The sequence below is a fragment of the Myodes glareolus genome, chromosome X (assembly GCF_982192425.1).
Source record: "Myodes glareolus chromosome X, mMyoGla1.1, whole genome shotgun sequence".
Taxonomy (NCBI): Eukaryota; Metazoa; Chordata; class Mammalia; order Rodentia; family Cricetidae; genus Myodes; species Myodes glareolus.
Genome location: NC_142053.1, coordinates 99,947,447 through 99,972,024, shown reverse-complemented (window position 1 = coordinate 99,972,024; position 24,578 = coordinate 99,947,447). Strand labels below are relative to the sequence as shown.

Here is a 24,578-nt window from a genome sequence, read left to right as displayed (position 1 = left end):
AGTAGAAAAAGTCCAGTACAAAGAAAAAAAAGGTGTGAATGCTGGTGATGAGAAAATATCATTATCCACAGAATTTGTTCTCTACATTTCTATGTTAATACAGGGAGAGGAACCACAGAGCTTTATATATAATTATTTCTTGATTCTTGCTTCATAGTGGTAGTTGAGTAAAGGTGTCTTTCGTGGTTTTTATATTTTATATTATTTTATTACAACACAATGCTACTCTATGACCAAGCCTGTCCTTCTCTGACTTCAAAGATGTCATGATCTTCCTGCCTCTGTCTCTGAGGTGTTGAGATTAGAGGTGTGTACCACTGCATATGCCATATCATACAGTTTAGTTCGCGTGTGTGTGTGTGTGTGTGTGTGTGTGTATCCTTCTTTAATAAAGCCAAACATGACCACTGAACTAGATGACTGGTTCTAAAACATCTCCTAAACATGTCATTAGTAAATAGACGTTACATACAAGTGACTGGTTATTTTCCTTATTAATGAGGAATGAATTTTCAATCCATTAAAAATATATACCATAGACATAATTTACTTCAGTTTTTTCACTATGATAGTTAAATATATTAAGACTACAACTGTCTAGGGCAACATGTGGAAACAGTTATTGAATGAACAGCTCTGACACAGTTTTCAAGTGTTCAATTACACCTCCAAATTGCATTGAAAATATTGGTCTTATTTTGATGTATTCTTTTATTATTGTTATTTTAATGAAAATAAATGGTATTACTCATGGCATGCTGTTGGATTACAGCCTATATTTCAAGTTTTATTTTAATCAATTGTGACCAAATTTTATCCCTAAAATTTCTATACCCACATATATTCATGTCCAAACAATATATTTGAAATCACTATATAAACCATACTGTATTAGTGAATCATTCAACATTCATATTAGTACTTATATAAGATGTTATTCTTTGACCACAGGAAGTATAATTTTTAAAATTATTATTGTATTTTTGATATTATATTTTAATTTTGTTCCCCTCCCTGGCACCCTCCAAACCAGCCCACCAAACCATTTTGTACTCTCTTTCAAATGTACACCCTTTTATAATAATTGCTGATACAATATATATATTATAAAAGCAATTATCAGCAACATAAATGAAATTTGTTTTGTCTATATAATATTACTTGTATGTATATTTTAATTACAGAAAATTTGATATTAGATATGCAGTTGGAGATCCAGAAGAGACTATTTCTCCAGATTTCAGCAATATTTATGCCTGTAGTTCTATCTTTAGGATTGAAGCCTCATGAGCTTTTCCAAAAGAAGGTATAATTTATACTACTACTTCATTTTTTTTCTCCCTTTCAATCAATAAGATTCTAAATGTTTGCATATGTTTAAATGATAAAACATGAAATTACCCTAATCATTAACCTAGCTGATACCATTTTGTTTTCTTAACTCTTAGGAAATAATTCAATTTACAAATAACTATGGGAATTTATGATATATTTGAAAGCAAACATTTTTAGATCTGTCTTCATTTTCTGCGCTGTGTTTAACCAATCTGACACATTTATTCTTCATAATTCTTTGTGACTGCCAAGATTACCATGATGCAAATGGAAAAACTGAGAACCAGAAAGGTTAAGGTCAATGAGCAGTTAAATAACTTGCATGGTCAGAAACTTGAAGCTGGGTCATTTGGCTATACTTAAATACAGAATGACTTAAACCCTCGCCTACATTGTATCCTGTACTCCTGTATGTGGAATTTTAAAATAACAAGAAAGAAGTCTTTGTATCATCTACCATAGGGAAATTTCCTCCCAGCCTATTGCATTTAGTATTTTCTCTTACAGTCTTAAAACTCGAATTCATTTTCTACTAAGGTGTAATACTGTTACCTTAGTGATTTATGTTTTGTTTCATGGAAATCTCTATAATTATCATAAAATTTTATTGAATTCTTGTATCAATTTTCATTAAAGCTACAAAGTGATTTTTTTTATGAACAGGAAATTGCTATTAAAATCTCTGTCCAATGTTTAAATTTGTTAATTCAACATAAATGTTATGATTAAGAAGCAGTAGATGAGGGGAATTTTTATTCAACATGATAAAATTTAGCTATTCATGTTGTTTTTTGACTCAATCAATTATCTACACTAACAAGCGATGACCTACATAAGAAAACAGAAACAATTGTGGCTGAGTTTAATGGTTAGAAATGATTTATAGCATTTCATATTGTCTTATGAGAATTGACAGTTACAAAAGACAAAATCAAGGATAGTTTCAGCATATCAAAACTATAATTGTCCCAGAAAATTCAAGGCAAATTGCTTACAAGACATATTCTCTGTCTTACCTTTTATCTGCTTAATAATAATGAGAAATAGAAATTCTTTAGGCACAACGTCAAATTTCAGAAGATAAAAATTTCACATCTCATGGTTACATACTATTTTAGGAAATGTTTTGATAATCAAAAGATAAAATTCATAATTAACAATAATTTTAGCAGAAGCATAAAGTGAAAAGAAAATCATTGGCCTAGAACTTTGTGGATATATGATTCAATTATATAATTGATTAAGTATTTGATTTGTTTAAAAATCCTTGATATGGACGTATTTCTTCTTGCATATATCATGTTATATGAGAGGAATTACAAAAACATTACTGTTCTCCTGTCTTTGTGTGGTTACATTTAGAGAGGTTTGAATAATTTGGGATGTACAAGTTAAAAGAATAAGGAGCTTGTGGGGTGTGTGTGTGTGTGTGTGTGTGTGTGTGTGTGTTTGGAGTTAAAATCTTTGTTTTTGAAAAATATATATACTAGGCAAATTAGAAAAATACTAATTTGCATATTTGCAATAGAAGTGTTGGCTCGTGAATTATACCAAAGAGCAAAGAATAATTTGGAACATCCTCCCATTTGAACTGTATCTTAATCGTGAAAGCTCTTATTCTAGGAACACTAAGAACTAAAGTCTAAAGTAAGAAAGTATATGGCTTTTTCAGGGAAAGACTTGGCTGGTACATCTGCAGTAGAACTGGTAGGTATATATAAGGCAATGTGTATATGTGACTGCCAATTGGCTTGATAGATAAATTTCAAAAATTCAGTTGATGTCAGAATGTAAAGAGGATTATATACTATTCTGAATAATCTGGTCTTTATGCATAAGTATTTCTCATACTTGCCTAATGATGTGAGAGGTATTCATTTGTTACTAGATGAACAATAGCACTATTAAACAATAGGATAGGAGAGGAGAATTTATTGAAGATGAATGTTATTGTTAAGCTAACTTCAGGTCATCTATGTGATGGTATAATTTAAAGTTAGCTCTGTGAGTTTGAAGTCCATAATATGAAACAGATTTCGAATCTTTGTCAATAGGTAGAGGTGGTCAAGTTGGGGACTGACAGTTTCTTTGCTTAGTAAGAATAACCCAATTGCATGAAACAAAGGCAAGATGATGATGGGACCCTCATTGAATGCCAATGTTTCTAGGATGAATGACAAGTATGTCAGTAAAAAATATTAGGAAGAAGTGTTTGTATTAGAAGAACCAATGAAAAGAATTATGTATGCATATATAGATAGAAAGTCTGTGGAATTTTCTTTAAACTAATGTCAACCACTACAAGGTTTTCAGTTACTAACTATTGTCTTATAGCTAAATCTTTACTTGAACTCAATATTCCTCTTGATCTTCTGACTGCTAAATCTAGATGCTTAGCATGCCTATCATTTTTGTTTTTGTCTCAACACACACAAACTGCAGTATTTTCCCATGTTTTCCATTTTGTCATTAACACAGGGAAGAATCTTCTTCCTAAAATGTCTATACCCTAATATCATGAATATGAATATGGTTATTGTCCCTCTATCACTTTTCATCATGTCATTAATAGCCTCTTTCAATAATGTTTATTAGATTTATTTTGTGTATATATTTACTTTTCAGCTCCTCTGTAAGTCACTAGCTAAGCTATCATTTTCTCACATAAATGATTGTTATAGTGTATTAGTCTTGTTTCCAGTCTTATGTTTTACAAGTATTCCCCACAGTGCAATCATTATTTTGAAAACTCAAATATGGTATTTAATGCCTCTAGTAAAATTATACTTGACTCTCTGTCATCCTCTAGGTTCAATATTAAAATCTTCATAAGTTAGTTGTCTATTAGGTTCCTTGTCCTTCCAATTATCTCTACCACTTTTATATTTCACTCTGGAGTTGAATGAATGGAACAGTCCTCTCTCCCATGTTCTGACAGCTACTTTTATTATATAGTTCTTCATTTATGCCCTGTCTCTCTAGTATTGATTAATCTTCAGAACAAAGCTGATTTCTTAGTTCATCAAAGAAGGTGGAGGGGGTACAGTAATCAGAACATGTTACATGAAAAAAAAATCTATTTTCAGTAAAAAAAATGGTAGAAAGGAGTTTTTGCTAAAATTGATTAGATCTGTGGTTTATCACACTATCCACAGACTGAAATAGTAGAAAGTGTGAAGAGTTGAAAGTGGAGGCAGGGACAGTGCCTATGGGCAGCTCATTAGCACACCTAAGTGAAAGTTTTATTTCTCAACTGAATAGCAACACTTATTCCATTTCATGGTAGATAGAGAAGGTTTGACCCTTCATGTCACCTAAAAAATTTCGGAATATCAACCTGCCTTCCATGTCATTAGAGAGAAGCGACCATGAGGCCAAGAACTTCAGTTACAGTCAGTTGTGCTTCTACTGATAAAGATGAAATCATCTGGGATCCGTACAGCTTTTATGACCAGCTTTTATGTACATCTCCTGTGGAAAATACTGGGATAAGGATGCTAAATACAATAAGTTCTCCAATCAGTGGATTCTTTAATTTTTTTTAACACATCCCAAAGCTTCCCCTCTTTCCATTCCCCCTAATCTCTATCTCCATAGATTCAACACACCACCTTACCTTCTGCTTACCCATAAAACACTAGGCCTCTCAGGAAACATATATAAAACACACCACAACAAGATAAAATAAGAAAAAGCATAAACACATCAAGACCAGGTAATAAAATCCACTAGGACGAAAGGGGTCCCAAGAGCAGGCAAAAGAATCAGAGACACCCACCACTACCACTATCAGGAGTCCCCCTAACACCAAGCCAACAACCATAATATGTATGCAGAGTACCTAGCTCAGACCTTTTAAGGCTCCATAATTTCTGCTTCATTTTCTGTAAGCCACTGTAAGTTCTGTCTAATGATTCTATGAGGGTATACTCTCAAAGTGTCCTTGACTACTCTGGTTCTCACAATTTCTCCTCTCCCCTCTTCCATGGGGTTCCACAACTTTCACGGTAGGGATAAGAAAAAAATCTCCAACCTGGGTTGTATCTGTGCCTAATGTTTGACTGTGGGTCTCTGCTTTTGCTCCCAACAGTTTCCAGAGGAAGTGTCTCTGGTGACAACTGGACTAAGCACCTTAGTATAGCAGAATATCATTAGGAATCATTTTATCATTTTTTGTTTGCTTGCACTTTGCTATTTTTTTTTTACTTTTTTTCCCTTGCTTCTATCCTAGGTCTATGGCCTAGCGTTCTTCTGTTTCTGGTCATTAAGGCAATATCAGGCATGGACTTTCCATGATATTGACTTCAAATTAGACCACTCATTGGTTGCCACTCCCAAAAGTTCTGCACAATCATTGTCCCAGCATACCTTTTAAGCAGGGCAGATTATAGGTCAAAGGTTTTATGACTGGGTTAGTGTCTTTGTCCTACCACTGGAAGCCTTGTCTGGTTAGAGATAGGGTTTAGGTTCCGTATCATCTGTTACTAGTAGTCTTCACTAGGGTCACCCTCTTAGATTCTAGGGAGTTTCTGCTGCACTAGATTTTGGCACAGCCTGCCAAATTCCCCCCAATTCCAGTTGTCACTCCCTGAAGTCTTTCCCTGACTCCCCTCCACCTAATCACCACATACCCCCAGTCCACCCACAGAATATATTCTATTTCCCATTCCCAGGAAATTCTATGAATCTCCCCTAGAGTTCGCCTTGTTACATAGTCTCCCAGGGTCTGTGGATTGTAGAATGGTTATCATTTTCTTGACAACTAGTATCCACTTATAAGTGGGTATATACCATGTTTCTCTTCCTGGGTCTTTGTTACCTCTCTCAGGAAATTTTTTTTCTAGTTGCATCCATTTGCCAGCAAAATTTATGTCATTTTAACAAATGATTAATTTTCCATTGTGTAAATGCACCACATTCTCTTAATCCATTCTTCAGTTGAAAGACATATCAGTTGTTTCTAGTGTCTGGTTACTATAAATAAAGCTACAATGAAAATAGTTTAACAAGTGTCCTTGTGGTAGGGTTGAATGTTCTTTGGGTATATGCTCAAGATTAGTAGAGCTGAGTCTTGAGGTAAGTTCATCCCCAATCTTCTGAGGAAATACTATATTGATTTCCATAGTGACTTCACAAGTTTCAACTCTCACCATCAATTAGGGAGTGATCCCTTGATCCATATCCTCAGCAGCACAAACTGTCACTTATTTTACTGATCTTAGCCATTCTGACAAGTGTAAGATGAAATCTCAAAGTAGTTTTGATTTGCATTTTGCTGATGGCTAAGTTTGTTGAACATTTAGGTGGTTTTTTTCCATTTGAGATTCTTCTATTGAGAATATTCTGTTTACATATATGTCCATTTTTAAATTGTATTGTTCATTTGTGGATATCTGGATCTACAAGTTCTTCATATATTTTGAATATTAATCCATTAGTTACTTTGCAAATATAATGTTTTGCTACACTCAATACCTTATATGGAATATTGTAGCATCTGAGAAACTCATTTATCAGTTGATTCTCAAAAATATTGTTTAGTAAATTATGAAACCCATTAAAACAATTATTTCTAAATTTATTAATGACATACAATGAATGTGAATGGAGTTTAACAAAAAAGAAACTGGACTTTTCAAGTTTTTTTAATATGACAGAACCCTATATATTTTAAAAATCAGAGTACATATCAGTAGAACTACATCTACACATGTGTATCTTTCTATGTTCCATTCTGGCAGTAAGCAAGAAGGAAAAGTGAATAGAATGATTATCTTTCTCATAGGCATTCTTGATCACAAGTAGGGGTAAGTGCATATATGTTTTGTAAGCTTTAATGAAATGTTATATACATTTTCTATTCTTGTTGTATAACTTATAATATTTTAAGACATTAAAACTACATTAACTTATTATCAAGCAGACCTGAAGGTCAGAAATCCAAACTGAATCCATGTGAGCAGAAACTCAGGTGTCCTCTATATATTCTGAGAGACAACCTCTTCCTTTACTGTACTTTCTAGGTATTTCACACATTCCTCAGGTCAGACTTCCCTTTTCATCCTCAAAACAGCAGAGCAAAGTCATGATCTCTGGTTTGCTTTGTCAGGCCACGTAATTTTCTGTTTAAGAGGCGTGGTCATTGTATTTGTTCCACGGGATAATTCAGGATAGTCTTCTTATCAAGAGTTGGCAGATTATCAAGTCAAATTCCATACATACTGCAAATTCCCCATTTTTATGTAATATGATTTATTCAGAGATGTTACGGATTTGGAAGTGGGTGACTTTGGGAGAGAACCACTATTCTGCTTACCACAGGTTAATAGAATTAATATCTGCAGAGGAGGAAAATAAGAAGTGAAAAGTAAATATGGACTTTATCATCTTAAAAATCATTATTTTCCATCAGATGTAAAATATTCTATTCAAAATATTAGAAATGTAGTTCTGATCTGGACAGCTACTGTTTTGAAAATGAGAAAGGATATAATGTTTTATGAACAACTCTAATAGTGTAATGAGTAGTAAAAAATGCATTACATTGATTACGGAGTGAATGACAAATGAGGGACCTCTTTGACACTACAATTTTTAATCTTCTTTGTGTGTGAGTTTAATTAGTTTAGGCCTCCTCATTATAAACTGACTAGCAATGCCACTCTATGCCCCCAAAATCTAAAATTCTAAGATCAAAGGCTATTACTCAGGTTTAATGGAAAGTGTTTTTTATATCATTTTTCAATCTAACCTCTTTGACTTGACATTGCCATTTTGTATCATTATTAACATGACCAATCTATTTTGTATATATGTCCTGAGTTTGTAGCCTTCCTTTATAATGAGTCCAAGTGTTGCATAGCCTTATCTAATATGTATCATTATTTTTTCATAGTTCTTATCTTTTTATCTTCCCCTCATCCCTACTTGGAGTATAGAATAATCTGCAATATTAATAGCTTTTCTACTTAACTTCATATTCCTTTTTAATAAAATAAATCATGTCTCTGTCATTCTTCACTATGTGTGTTTCTGAACTATTACTTTTTAACATCCTCTCCTATGCCTAACTTTTATATTGTGTCACATAAATGATAAGCATTTTTGATTAATGTATTAAACAATAAACCTGTTGAATATAAATATTTTCCAGCACTAACAAGATGACTACTGAAGGGGGTTATCAGTAGGAGAAAGACAGGAAAGAGAGAAGACAATAGAGGACAATTATGTTACAAACATGAAAATATTTCAAAGAAACTCATTAGTTTTGTACCATAAATTAAGCAATAGAAACAAACTAAATACATATAAAATGACTAACAAGGCACATGGACACTCACACAAATTTCTTGGTCCACAAGTTTTATCTCATTGCTTTAGCATTGGGCATAATCATGTTTGCAGAAATTTTATTTTCTCTGTGATATTAGGGACTGTTTTAGTCAGTGTTTTATTATTGTAAAAAGACAGCATGACCATGGCATCTCTTAAAAAAGAAAGCATTTAATTAGGGCTTGTATAAAGGTTTTGTCTATTGTCATCATTGCAGGGATGATGGCTGGATGCATGCTGGAGAAGTAGCTAAGAATTCTCCAACCAGATCCTCAGACAAAAAGAGAGAGCCACTGGAGCTGGTTTGGGCTTTTGAACACAGATTTGCACATTGGTCTCTCTGGGCCTCTACCCAGAGACACCACTGACACCCAATTGGCGTCAGCAGCTTTCCTTAACCATGGAGGGTAACCCATTTCTTATATCCTGAACTTAAAGACAGAAGCATATGGCCAAATCTGTCAAATTCTGCTACTTCCTTGGGCTGGAACTTGACCTCTTGGTTCAAATATATTTTCATCAGTTTTCTCTTTTCGGTAGTTTATTTCCCTGATTAATTTTTAATTGCTTTTCATGAGTTTGGAGCTTAGATGGGTGGGTTTTTTCGCTGATGCCACCTCTCCCTTTATTTGATTTGATATCAGGCTTTTCTTTAAGCCTTATCTCCTTGACCACTGGACTTAGCTCCATTATACTTCCTAGTGCTTTCTTTCTTCTTAAACGGTAAAATATTTATTTTTCCTTGCTCAGATTGCTCCTTTTCATTTTAGATCTGTGTAAGAGTAGCCACTAATAACTGCATTACACAGTCAGTACTTCTTGACTGTTTCGAAATCTCCTCTGACAATGCCATCAATCCAAATCTCTTCAGTTATGCCCTAGGCGTATTTTTTGAATAAAGTAAAAAAGTAGTCACAGTCTTTGCAAAAATATGACAAGAATAGTCACTAGGACACATACTAATATACTTCTCCTCTAAAAACTTTCAAGTTAGATCATCATAATCCAAATTGCTCTCAGCAACATTGTCTTCAATGCTCCTACTTATGTGTCCCATTAACTCCTGCTTAATGCCTTCAAATGCTTTTCTAATCCAGAGTCCCAAAGTACTCATTGTACAAACAAGCAGAATGGTCAGGCCTGTCACAATCATACAGTGTAACATGAGGGGGCCTGTTTCTTGGGGGTTTTTCTGTCTTGCCTGGCCCCCCAGCTATTTAGTCCCAGAGAAAAATCACACTGAGATCTCTATAAATTATAAAGCTGATTGGTCCATTAGGTCAGGCTTCAAAATGGCTAACTCTCATATCTTGATTAACCAATTTTTCTGATCTATGTTAGCCATGTGGCTCAGTACCTTTTTCAATGGGGCAGCTCACATCCTGCTGCTTCGGTGATCTGGGCAGGGGTGGGAGGAATCAACTTCCTCCTCTCCAGAATTCTCCTGCTCTACTTGCATCATTTCCACTTCCTATCTGGTTTTCCCGCCTACACCTCCTGCCTGGCCAATCAGCGTTTTATTTAAAACATGATTGACAAAATACAGAGAATTCTCCCACAACAATACAGTCCCCTCTCTGGTACCAACTTCTGTTTTAGAGTTCCATTGCTGTGAAGAGAGGTGATAACTACGACAATTCTTATGAAAGAGAGCATTTAATTGAGGCTTGCTTCAAGTTTTCAGAGATTTATTTCATTGTCATTGTTATGTGAAGCATAGTGGCTTTCAGGTAGACATGGTACTGAAGAAGTAGCTGAAAGTTCTATATCTGGATTTTCAGGCACCAGGAAGAGAGAATCACTGAGCCTTGCTTGGGCTCTTGGAGTCACAAAGCCCACCCCTAATGGCTTACTTCTTCCAACAAGGATATACGGCCTAAGCCTATCAAATAGTGCCACCCCCTGTTGACCAAGCATTCAAACATATGAGCCTATGAAGACCATTCTCAAACCATCAGGGGGTGTCTTTATCTGGTAGCAAACAAAAGATTAGGTTATAAAGAGATCCTCCTCTATGAATTTATCACAGCATCTTGCAATTTAAGCCATTTAATTTCCCTATTTATGAGTTTGAGGTAATCAACATAAAATTTCATTGAAGTAAGAGCATGGCTTTTGATTTCTTAGTGTTCTATTCTTTGCTTTCCACTCACTGAAATTCATCATTTTCTCCCTAATATTTTTCTTTTGTGTTTTCACGCATTCAACGAGACTCAAATTGACTGTCTCCTTCTCTAAAATGCCTCCCCTAGTGCACGAGTAGCTGAATATCCTGTTCTCTGTACCCCCGTTAATTTTTTAGAATTATCATTTTTTGCTCTTGTAAATACTTCATTTATTTATAGTTTCTATTAGGCATTGTGAACTTTGCCAAAGATTAACTGTCATTCTTATTCTCAAAAACTAGTGAAGAATTATGTACATTCTGTACATGACTCTCATTGAATTAAATACACAAATCATTTTACTAAGTTACAAAAATGGGTCCATGATATACAGAATAATGTCCTCATTTCAAAGGAAAACAGAGTGAGGACTAGAAATTATAAGGCCAAAATTCTAGACTATCTTTTAGAAGAAATGGAAGGTAGATCTCCTCGCCTAATGCTCTTTCAGTTTGCCTCTTAATAACACTTTCCTGCAGTAATTTTTCTTGTGAATCATGAATATTACATTTGAATCTATCCCACATTTATATTCCTGAGGTTTTCAAGAATATAAAAGTTAATAACAGGTTAAAGGTTGATGCACTAATCTCAGGAGATACAAAATGTTGGGTATATTGAATAAAAATGACTACTAGAAGTGTTTAATTGTGAGAAGACGTACATGTTTTATGTTATGGTAGGAAGATAATTTTATGTGAAATTTTCCCATAGAGAGAATAAAATAAAATATTGATCAGTTTTAGCAATTTATGAAGTAGTAGTTCTTCACTCTCTGACATCCCCAGGGAAGGGTACTCGAGTAAATTTTTTAAGATAGATTTTCTTCTTTGCCTCTCAAATTAATATGCTCAGAAATATTTGTATGAGTGAGAGGAAGCTAGTTATAAGACTCTCAAAAGAAAAATGAGAAAAAAATTGTTATTTGAAATGACTAAGCAGAAATATGCACAATTACTTTTCAGTGACATATTTTACTTTATTGTCTTCACATTTGCTTTGTTGCTGATTTCACATTTTTATTATAGATGATATGGCTATAATTTAATAATTTTAAAATTGTATATTATAAAAATTCAGGATACTTTCTTGCAACTACAACATGCATAGAAGTTTGGGTTGCTTAAATTGAGTATCTAACTTGTGATTGTTTTGAATTAATGTACATCTGTTCAATTTTTTTCCTGTGATTATTTCAAGCCATTCTTTACAATTTGCTAACAACTTATGTTAAAACTTATGTCAAAATGAAAACTATAGACTTTGATTCAAATGATCATTGTCTAATTGATCTTTTCTAACACCAACTTTATTCATTCAGAGTTTACCTTCCAGTGTAAAAGTATTAAATAGCATGCAAATTGATTGAAATGTTATAAAATCAGTTATTGAGCAATAAGACACTAATAATCATTCTATATTTTGTAGCTATAACAAAAGGAATTATAATAATATTTATCACATTGAAAAAGCTACAATTCCAAAGTAAACCATTTGCAAGAAATTCATTGCAGATATATTTTTCTGCTACAAAAGATGATAATTGAAACAGGATATTTCTTGAAGATGTTTATATGTTGAACTTCACATTCACTGCTATTTTTACAGTAGATACATAACATTTTGCTCAGCATGTCAAGGTTTCTGTGCTGACTTCAGAGCTTTGTAAATGGAGTTGGAAATTAATTGAAAATGAAATCACAATTCTTTTTGCACCTAAAAGCCTTTGGCATAACTATCATCAAATGGCATATTTTAGAGATCATTTGTTACGTTTTAAAATATCTGAGTGTTCTTGTGTACTTTCATGTACTCTTTTGGTACATTTTCTATTGCTATAACAAAATGTATGGGATTAGGCTATTTATTCGGAAGAACATTTATTTTTACTCATGCTTCTAAAAGTTCATCAAGTTTCTAGAATTTTCTTCAGCTTCTGGTGAAGGATCCATTGCAGAAATGCAAAGGCCTAACAGGTACTTGAAATTGCACACAGAAGGAGTAACCTTTTTTTTATTATTGATGAATTGCTGCTTCTTTTGTGCATCATCATTGCTCAATCAGTCACTGTGTTTGTAATCAGTGCTATAAGATCTTAATAGCATAATAATCATACACCAAAGAGAAAATGTGTCTGTTGTGTATAAAACATATTTAGTGAACAACAAAATTTATGTTGGTATATAATACATTCATGTGGCTATAATTGGAAATGGGTAATTTTGTGTGGTGCTTCCATCTTCCAAGGCTCACTGAGCTATTGAACCTTCTTCTATAGATATATCAGAGGTTCTCTCACTTCTAGATATTACAGAAGAGGTAAAATAAAATGATTGCTTATAGGAACACTTCAGTAGTGTGGTTTCCCATAAATCCTGCAAAGGATTCTTTAGTAGTGCAGCTTATTACAATGCAGTTGGGACTCTTACTGAGGAAGCTACCATAAATTGTTTAGACAACTTCTTGGTGGTACAACTAGCTACCTTTCAGTTTCTAATATTCATGTAATTAACCCTGTAAAACTTACTGGCTCACCAATCTGTACTAGGACAAAATCTTTTCTTTGATCTTCTAGTGACATCTGTTTCTGTAGGGTGAATAAGAATCAAGAAATAAGACACAATCATAGCCAGTTCTTAATGACATATTCAGTTGTTAACCTAGTTCTGTGAGAGCAAGAACCCACACTCATTAGATGACATTGATCAATTTGGGCAGTCTCTGTACCTTGCTTTAATCACCTCCCCCATACATCCCAGTTCCAAATATAGTCACATGATGTATTAAACTCCAACATGATTTTTGTTGTGGACAAAATACATTCAATACATAGCATACTAATCTTCTCTCTGGTGTGTGGCATGGAATACTCATGGATTTGAATGAAAAAAGAAATTGGAATTTCAAATAAGTTCATTTACTTTTAGGTAGGAATAGCCCTATATAACACTGAGAGATATTTGTCTAGACATTCATGCCAAGCTAGTTAAAATTCGGCATTTAAAATATTCCATTTCTTATTTTCTTGATTTTCAAGGAATGGTATGTAATTGGTGGTGATAGGAACAGTTAGGTTTGAAAATATGACTCTAATTTATTCAAATATGTCAACAAAAGAGTGGTATCCACACTGTTTATTTATGGTTTGTGTGTTATCATATGGATAATGCTGAAATTGATAATATGTATAATGGCCTATGGGAATAATATAGTGAAGTAATAATGTATTTTATGAAGAAAAATAAAATTTTCCCTCTAAGAGCTTTCTGCTACTATTTTACATATAAGTGAAAAAGTTTTGTTGTGCAATTGTATTTCAATTTAAAAATAGGTATTATTTTAGTATATTAATACATTTGTTATGAAAAACAATTCTTTGCAATATTCTAAATGTCTGGAAGAAAAGAATGGAAGTTTACTATTGAAATTTTTATGAGAAGAAATGTGTACACTTTGAGGTATTTTCATAAAAATTCTTTTGACCTAAGTAAATAATATCTGAAATATTCAATTCTTACATATTGTATAGATATACTAGTTATTAACTATTAACTAAAACAAAACATTGAAGAAAACATTTTAGTAATGATGATTGATTATTTTTTCTGTCAATTTAACTCAATAGTAATTTCCAGCTTAGGAAAACAAATAATTCTGTAAGGATGGCTTTTAAAAGCTGTTTCTTTATAATTTCTCAACCTAATCCATTGATATAAATCTGAAGAGATTTTCTCTCTGAGTTTTCATTTATAAGCTAAGAAATGCCATTTGCTTTTGCAATTCCGGACATTAAATAGAATGAAACACTAGAAATTTTAACCTTGTAGGGTTGGCCCTCTCTAATTCATTTATGTTTGTCAAATAATGTTTTCTGAGTTCTTAATTTATGTAGAAAATAAAATGCAAAGTAACTAAACCATGCTCCTGGTAGTTAAAGAGTCTTTATAATATGAATCCTTTCTGTATTAGAGGATTTAGTGGTTGCGAATGAATAAATAATCCTTTATTAATAAAAGAGAAAAAGAATACAGGGAAAGGCCCAGGGTTATATTTGCTAAATAAATACTACCAAATAATTTCCTTTAATTATACTAGCATGACTAATATATTAGGGGATGAATAATATCCCATTATTTGATGAGACTGATTTAGGCAATGCTGTTATATTTGAAAGACTATGAACCTTACCATTTCAATGAATTTTAGATATACTTTTCTATCAAATACCCAATACCAACATCACTTATTTTCAACTTCATTTATCAATGACATTAACACTAAATTTAAAATAAAATTAGCATGTGTTACTTGAAAGTTATTTTGGTTGCAAAATATAACCTAAAATTAGTTATAAATTTTAATTTTGTTTTCTTTACAAAATAGATGAAAGAGAAGATGTTCAAAAGAAAACATTCACAAAATGGATAAATGCACAATTTTCTAAGGTAAGAATATTTTGTTATATTTATTTGAAAATGAAATATTTGTTAAACTTTTTAAACATGTTCTGAAAGTAAATATTTCAAATGTTCATATTATTTTTCTTATGTTTCATAATTTTGACTGTTTAAATCTGCATATGTTACACTTTGTTTTGATTCAGTAAAATGCAGTAGAGCATATGATAAAGTGATGTGATTTTAGTTTACAAATGGTATCTGTTGACTGTTTTATCAGCAAGTCATTACAGTAAACTCTGTCAATTATCTTTTCTATTTCAAATATTAAAATATATTACAGACTTTATTGTTGATAAATATTATATTTTGTCTTTTTAATTAGTTAATGAAAGCTAAAATAGTCGAATTTTGGATTATTCCATCTCTGTAACTAGAACATATTTTAAAATCCCATAAAATAATAAATCATCATTTTTCTATAGCCACAAATATATACCCTAATTAATTTGAGCAAATTAACCAAATGGTTTTGTTTAATTTTCTTACCTTTCGTCATGTATATGTAAGTACATAAATCCCAAGGGTCTATTTAATATACCAAACTCAGAAAATGGGCATATAGAAGGAAATCTGTGATCTCTGTATGAAAATGTTTTAGGAGTGACAAAACTCTTATAATGAACACTGAACACTTTATTAAGAAGATATGGAAGACTCTTAAGTAAGAACTTTTAGTAGATTGCATTGCCACTCTTAATAAACATGAACTACCCTCTCCATGGATCTTTCTCCTCTTGTAAACATTTTAGTGATAGAACCGACATAATGTAGTAGAAAATAAAAGAACCAAATTGCTTTTATTGCTATTACAAAATGCTTTCAAGTATCATTATGGTATTTAAAAGCAAAATATTGGAAACTACACTAGATCATGTAGGAAGAGAAGCATGTTCTTGAGTTTGCACTAATATTTCTTAAAATGTTCCCAGTAAATTAATAGTTAATGAAATTCCATTACAGAACATTAAAAAAGAAATAGAAATTAGAATATGTGTTTTAAAAGACCAAGTTTTTAAATAAGTGAAATGCAAATGCAGTATTAAATAATTACATATAAGAGCACAGTAGAATATAAAGACTTGCTGAAAATGAATTTATAAATATTCAGGTCTGATTCATAATTCTAAGAATATTTCCAAGATGGGTATACAGGCTTTATTTAGTATGCCTATTGGCATTAGGAAATTTTATTCGTATCTGAAACAGAAATGAGAAATATTTTCAAATAAGCACTTATGTAGAAATTATAATTATAAATATATTTTCTAGAATAAGAAATCAAAAAATAAATCTGTAAACAACAGAGAGTCTTTCCATTTTTTGGTTCTGAAGTCTCATACTACATGAGACCTAATACATAATATATAATTCAGATTGGTCTCAAACTCAATTTTAGTTCTTCAGCCTTATGATTGCTGAGATTATCAGCATGAACCAGCATTCTTGAGTGATTGTTCTAAGATGTGACAACTATGTACATTTTCATTCTCAAAATTCTAAAGGGTATATTTGTATTATAAAAAATCTAAAGACATCTTTGCTTTCTACACATTGATATTCTGAAGCATTTATTATAATTGACATGTTAATATACAAGACAAAGTCTGCTATCTGATCTTCCTTGACTACATTCTGGGTACTACCTTAAGAAATAAAATACACCAGTCTTAAGAAATTCCATATTTTAAAGCCATAGAATGGTCACACACAAGTGCCTAGCATCCTCAAATCAACTCATATTGATGTCATTTTTTATTATAAATGTTCTCTAAATTAGTTACAGTTGAACCAGGAGAGTCATCAGTCATTCCAAAATTGAAATTCTATCACAATATTAAGAGGTATGTATGTAAACTGTGATGATTTGAATAGATATGGCCCCCATAGACTCGTGTGTTTGCATGCTTGGCCCACATGGAGTGGTACTGTGAGGAGGTGTGGCCTTGCTCTAGGACCTGTGTCAATGTGGAGACAGGCTGTGAGGTCTGAATTTTCAAGTTATGCCTAGTGTGGCACACAATTTACTTCCTGTTGCCTGCAGATCAAGGTGTAGAACTCTCAGCTACTTCTTCAACAACTTGTCTGCCTGTATGCTGCCATGCCCTCTCATGATGACAATAATGGGCTAAACATCTGAAACTCTTAGCCAGCCCCAATGAAATGTTTTTCGTTACAAGTGTTCAATTAAGTGTTACAGTGGTCATGTTGTCTCTTCACAGTCATAGAAACCCTAAGAAAGAAGTTGGAACCAGGGATTGGTGTATTGTTGTGAGAAGTCTGATGATACTTTTCTTTGGAGGAACTTGGACTTTGAATTAGGAAACCAGTTGAATACTTTAAGCACTGCTTGATGAACTATGCTATTAGAAACATGGAAGGCAGTGATGTTGAGGGTTATTTGAACTATGGGGGCCTGACTCAAGATGTGTCATAGGAGAAGACTTTTAATATTTGACCTAGAAACTTTTCTTGTGATATTTTGGGGAAAATATGGCTGCTATTTTCCCTTCTCCAAAAAGTCTGCATGAGGCTAAAGTGAAGAGATTTGTCTTAATTCCATTAGTAGAGGAAATCTCAAAACAACCTAGTATTGACTCTGTTATGTGGCTAGTAGTGATCTATAATGAAAAGGTACAATCTGAGAAAGGAAAAGTACAAAATGTGCAATTTGAAGAGAAAAGGAGCATCAGGAAGTAGAACAGAGCTAAGTCCTATGTCCAAGGAGATAATCGTACCAAGAAATAGAATAATGGTAGTTGTGATCTCAGGGCAAGATCTCACCAAGTTAATCTTTCAACCAGTGGAAAGGAATTAAAGATAAGCTCATAGCCAGGTATGGTGGTGCACTCTTTCTATCCCAGCACTACAGAGGCAGAGGCAGGAGATTTCTGAGTTCAAGGCCAGCCTGGTCTATCAATCCTGTTTCACGACAGACAGTTCAGGCAGTGAAGAAGCCATTGAAAACAGAAAGCTGATGAAGATATAATTAAACAAGTGGTCCATGTTCCATTCCCAAATGCAGCAGGACTTGGCAGGTTCAGCCACATGGGCATGGCTTTAAAGTCAAAGATACAAGAAAGGAGTTATGGAATCTTCCTCTGTGACTAAGGAAAGTTGATGCAGCCAGAAATGTGTCAGGGTTAACCCTGAATCGAGGCCCAAGGAGTCTATTGCATAAAACTGTGAAACTGAAGCTTCGATTGTTTTGGAGACCCTAAGATGTTGGAGTTATCAGAGTTATGGAATACCTGCAGAGGAAAGCTTTTAACATGGAATATAAACAGCTAAAGACAAAGAAGTGGGGGCTAGAGAGATGGCTTAGGGGTTAAGAGCATTGCCTGCTCTTCCAAAGGTCCTGAGTTCAATTCCCAGCAACCACATGGTGGCTCACAACCATCTGTAATGAGGTCTTGTGCCCTCTTCTGGTTTGCAGACAGAATATTGTATACATAATAAGTAAATAAATAAATAAAAAAAGACAATGAAGTGTGTTGCAGTCAACATAACTGAAATGAGTTGTAGATTTGTAGAGTACTTTGACATCAGATATGGGTATGCAGATTTTTGAGTTTTGCTCAGTTGGTTTTTGGCCTCCTGCTTTCATCCATTCAGCACTCCCTCACTGTGCTCCCTTCTCTATGTTCTGGAAATATGTGATCTGTTCTTTTTACTTTTGATTTCATGAAGGATTACAGGTAAGTGATGTCTTGAATCTCAGATGAAACTTTGAACTTTGGTCTTTTAAACATTGTAGAGACTGGGATAGACGCTGGGGACTTATAAGTTGCACTAAATGTGTGATATAGCTACAAGCATATGGGGACCAGGAAGTATAATGTGGTGGTCTAAATAGGTATGGCCTCCATAGTCTCATGTGTTTGAATGCTTGAACCTAAGTGCTGATGGAGAACTGAAAATATCATTTGAGTTATTTAAAGAAGCAGTTTTCTAACCTAGAGAAAAACTTTCTTAACAAATGAGTAAAATACGAGTCTATTCAAGAATATGCATTTTCCCTGTATTCTCAGTGTTAATTATTAGTATACTAAATGGCCAGATACTATTGCTCATTAGTATAGGTAATTAGTTTTATGGTGAGCTTTTAAAAATAGAAAAATTCTAAGTAAAAAATATGCTGAAGAATACTTTGGAAACAAAAAATGGAAAATAATTGTTTCCCGTGTGTTAAATTAAATACAGTCCTGTAAATATACAGCAATACAATGAATAGAAATGCAAAGTTTTATCACTAAGGCAGGCAAGTACATTTATAGGATATTAGCAAATTTTAGAGTCATAGAAAAGTATATCTTTCTTACTTTGTAAAGCCACAGACAGGCTGTTTTAAAGAAATGCACATGGTTAAAGATATCCTTAGCATTTTCGTGTCACTAGAAGCCAGATATGTGTTTGCAGTAAATCCCACAGATTTTTCAATTCTTCAGTACAATTTTAAACTAAGTCCTATCTCTTTTTCTAAATAGCTCTCATATTAACCTTCTATTCCAAAAATTTCTACTAGAATGTCATTCATCACATCCATTCTATATAGATAAGCAAACAATATTTATCTTAACAGAAACACAAAGTCATTTCAAGATAAGATTAATTCAAGGTAAATATTCTTTCCATGTAATTTGTAGATATGTTATAATCCCAAAGAAATGTCTGGTGTTTACCCATGACAAATATAATTCATATTATAAAAATGTGTTCATTTACCTAGGTTTATGAAAAGAAAGCACAGATTTAAAGTCATCACCAAATGCAATTTTTCACAATATGTGCTTTTATGTATGTGAGGACAAAAATGGGAATGAAAATTTTTATTACTAGGTCAATTGTAAAATATAATGTCTATCTCCCAATGAGTTATGTAACAATTTTGGTCTTTACTATGTATAATTACTATCATGATATGTATGGTTTAGTTACATCTTTCTGTTTAGGTATTCCAAGTTTAATATGCACCTTATTTCTGACTAACACAAGCTGGGAGTATATAATTACTTTTGTCTATGAATATTTAACAGCCTGTGGAACAATAGCACATTTATATCATCATTGCTGACCTGGATGTCTACACTAAAAAGCTAGGACTCATCCTACCAGGGTAACAATATGGTGAAGTACCATTCACTGACTTAATATGATTCCCATGAAGATGCTTCATGATTTACCTTCTAGCCAGTATGAAGGGCATGCCATATTCAAAACAACAGGAAGATTGTGAATCTTGGCATGGTTAAGAAGGTTCAGTCGATAAAGGAGCTGTTGTCTAAGGGCAGGAGCTTAAGTTAATGCAATCAATCCTCAGATCCCAAGGGAAGGTAGAAGGTGAGATCTGACTTCACAAATTGACATCCACATTTGTATGTATCAGATGTTTCCTAAAAAAAAATACCTAAAAACTTAAATTTCAGTTGTCAGTCTACAATGGGCTTTTCCACATCACATGATGTTCTAAGGCAAAATATTATGCGCAACTGATTTTCAAGAGAAATACATAAAATTTAAACGTCATTAATCTTATATTGTTTATAAGTCCACATCTACTTACAATAAAACATATATGAAAAGAACATTGTAAATAATAAAACAGAAATGGTGTCATTTTCTTATTGCTGGAGCACTGTTCTGAATTGAAAGAATTATATTTATGTGATTTATGTACTGACCTCGCCCACTTATTTACTTTTATTTCCAGTGCTATCATCTTGCCCCCTTGAAAACATGACATTTAAATTGCAATCATTATCCTCATAATTTTGTCGAGCTAATAAAATAAGCATGAATTTTAGTTCTACATCATAGTGTATAGTGAATTCTACTTCTTTGTTTCTTTCACTACAGCAGTTAGTATCTCTCCCACTTTTAGTCCCACCCCAAATTTGATAGTATTTTGCATTGTTCTCCTTGCTTCCATTTCTAACAGCGCTCACAACAATATAAATAGTGTCCTTTTATTTATTCTTCTCACAGGACTATGCTTAAGGTCAAGCGATCGTGTCTAAACGTCTGATCCACACGCAATAATTTGCTCAGGAACAAAAGGCTTTGCAGTGGTTGAAAACTATGTCCTTCGTCTCTGTATTAGACAGACATTTTGCTGGGATGTTTTTAACACATCACATATCAGAACAGGGTGCTGAAGTTCACACTGTAGGTTCTACACTCTGTCTTTGAGGAAGGTCATCAAATCACTCTTTTGTCTGGCTGCCCTGATAGCCTTGCTTTTCTTGTTTACATTTGGAAAATTTATAACTCTTCCTTAGGCAGGTGCTTCTGATCCCTGAGATGACATTCGAAATATTTCTTGGGCTTTGGAGACTTTCATTTCAAATTTTTAGATGTGAAATTCTCAATCAGTAGGATCTATAGAAACATTCCAGAATAGTAAAAATTGAGAACTTTGAAATACTTTTGATCCCAAATGTTTTGATGAAAGAGATTGAAACTCTCTGAGCCTAGATTTTCATAGCTAGCAGTTTTGAGAGTTGCATAGATATCTGCTCATCTCTTTTGCAGGGTTTTACATATTTCTTGTCATAAAATAGATAAAATTGAATAGTTATTTATGTTTTATTATCTTGTTCTCCTCTGTGTATCAATCCATGCCCTATGCATTTATTATATGTTGCCCAAACACTAAGTTTGAATGAGTTCAAAATTTATGATCAGTAAATCTGTATAAAAGTACTATACGAAATATTTGTTAGGTCCAAAGTGGGCCCCCAAACAGTAGTGCTGCTGATAATACTCTAAATGATGACCTGAGTGTAATCCAGGAAGGACTGTGATTGGGTAAACAGAAGCCTAAACTCAGCATTCCTCAGGCGTTTCTCAAGGCTGGTTTCTGTTTAGCAGGAAAACCACTACGTCCCTTATCTGCTCCCATTACTCAGCTATGTGGGGCAGGGGCATCTAGTTCCTGATTAATCCTAACAGCCTGTTTCAGGTCAGTGATCCCCATCTTGCTGACAGTCATATAAAATCCACTCACTTTCCCAACAAGCTGCCGCACTCTATTCTTGTAGGCAGACGAACAGTTTGATTTCTTCCAGTAAACCTTTTTTTCCACCCACAGAGTGGTCCAGTTCAGTGGTTTCACTGCACTCTCATTTACAATACCTAAGTTAGTAGAATTACTAGGGCAGAGTTGTTGTGTCGTGGAATGATTACCTAAGTTATAAACTAGCTTTTCTGCCCCTAACTTCCTCTTCGTTCCTATTCTTTGTTATTGAGAAAAATCAGATCTTAAAAGAAGATGAAGGATACTAAAATGTGTACCAGGCTTTGGTAATACTTGAATATGGGCCAATGTTTTAGGGTGAATAGTATTGGTACAGGAAGAAGAAATTCTAAGAATTCAGAACATTTTATTTTTGTATAGCTCCATATAAATGATATTGAGAATTATATTTTTGTGGTTAACTTTTCAATGACCTAATAAATGAATACTAAAGCAAAGAAAAGTGGACAATTTGGTGGCTTGTTTAAGGTTTGTGGCTAAGAAGATCAAACCAGGAACAAGACTCCTGAAATCCATGATACTTCCACATCTTCTGTTTTTCTGATATCTTCTCTATTAATACAATATTGCACTTTTCTTAATGCATTGTAAAAATAGTAAGAACAATGAAAACTGAGAACATGGCTAGAAGACATTGAAAACATTTTAAAGAAGATAGTGAATGCTGTAACTACTACTTTGATCCACTTTTTATTATTTAACTGTACCAAGACATAAATATTCTTCATAAGGCTTTTCTATCGAGTACATGTGTTTGAATTTCAATATATTCAAATTAATATCAACAGAGTGATAGCATTTTTACATTTTTGGTGAGAGAAGTAATGTAGTTTTCAGTTAAATAACTCAAACCAAATAGTTTAATGTGAATATTACATCTGATTTCTAATAGTCATCAACAAGTTATTGTACGTGAGATGATTTATTAAGTAATATAAATTTTATGAGAAATTCAAAATTGGACTTTTGTGTGTGTAGACTCCACAACTGTAATACTTATTGTTACGAACACTTGTAGAATGTGTCCAGATTTTAAATCTAGATATTGTGTTAATGGTTCAGCTCACTGAGAATCATTCCCTTTAGTATGTTCCTAAGTCTCATTTTATTTGGAATGCAGATAACAAACCAGGAAGTTAATTCAGTTAATTAAATAAAATGGGATTTTATAGGTCTCACTGTTTTCACTGAAAGGCTAATCTTTCTTAGAAATATTTTGTTATCATTTAACTGATTTTTATTGTGATCTCAATACTTCAGTTAATTTTAAAAGGTGCATAAATTTTACTTTCTGTGTTATATGTTCTGAAGTATCTTAATACAGACTTGAAATTGCCAGTTGCTATTGCTGTATAGTATGTAGTGGTATCAGTGGTAAGCCCATTTAACTTGAGATGTAATTATTGACCAATTAGCAATATTCTTGCCAACAAAGTTGGAAAAAGAACATACTACTTACAACTGATGGGTAAATGTATTATTTATTGTCTTTATTCTTCCTTGGGGCCATATATAGCTTTCTAATCGAGATACACAAAATTGGACATGGTGAAGATTCCTCAGTGGGTTAAAGCGTTTGGTTCCAAGCTTGATGACTTGAATTGAATCACCATATTCCACACAGTAAAAGAAGAAAACTGTTGCAAATTGTCTCTTTCCTCTCTACATTATGTGCCTGTGGGATGTGTGTATTGAAACACATGCACATATAAATAAACATATCCAAACACAATAAATAAACATTTAATTTATAAAAAGAATAAGACAAGTTCACTTTTGTGATTTATTTTCATTTTGTATAGGATAGTTGGCACTTATGTCTCCAGAAGTATATTGTTGCTAAAATAATCTTGTAATTGAGTACCATCTGTGTGTGCCAGGCATAGTATCTTATGCTGATGAAGGTATAATAATATAAGATGGGTTTGCTTTAAGAGTTGCCACTAAACAAGAGATGATTCTAGTTAATAATTAATAATAATTAATTGATAATAACTAATAATAACTGAATAAGTGGTTAAAAAGTGTAGTTTGCTTTTAATATAGTAAAAGTGCTGTGGGGGTACACATGAATTGCTTAGAGAGGTGGATGACTTTGAAAATGAAAGTTACACTTGACATTGTACATGCAGAAGCAAAGGGAAAAGAAATGAAGGCAGATGGAAGTGTATGCAAAATGGTATAATGATTAAAACTCTGGAATTTCAGGTTAGTGGTGATGATGAAAGTTTTTAGGACCAACAATTTTAT

The 24,578-nt window shown here is 33.1% G+C and overlaps 1 protein-coding gene across 8 annotated transcripts in view; it reads left to right on the top strand.

The window, feature by feature from the left end:
- Dmd (dystrophin) overlaps positions 1-24,578 on the top strand; it is a 2,257,783-nt gene that overhangs the window by 299,401 nt on the left and 1,933,804 nt on the right. For all 8 annotated transcript variants that reach the window (XM_085684598.2, XM_085684595.2, XM_087902601.1 and 5 more), the window contains one exon: positions 15,219-15,280. In XM_085684598.2, coding sequence (XP_085540724.2) covers positions 15,219-15,280 — 62 coding nt within the window. The remainder of the gene's footprint in view (positions 1-15,218; positions 15,281-24,578) is intronic.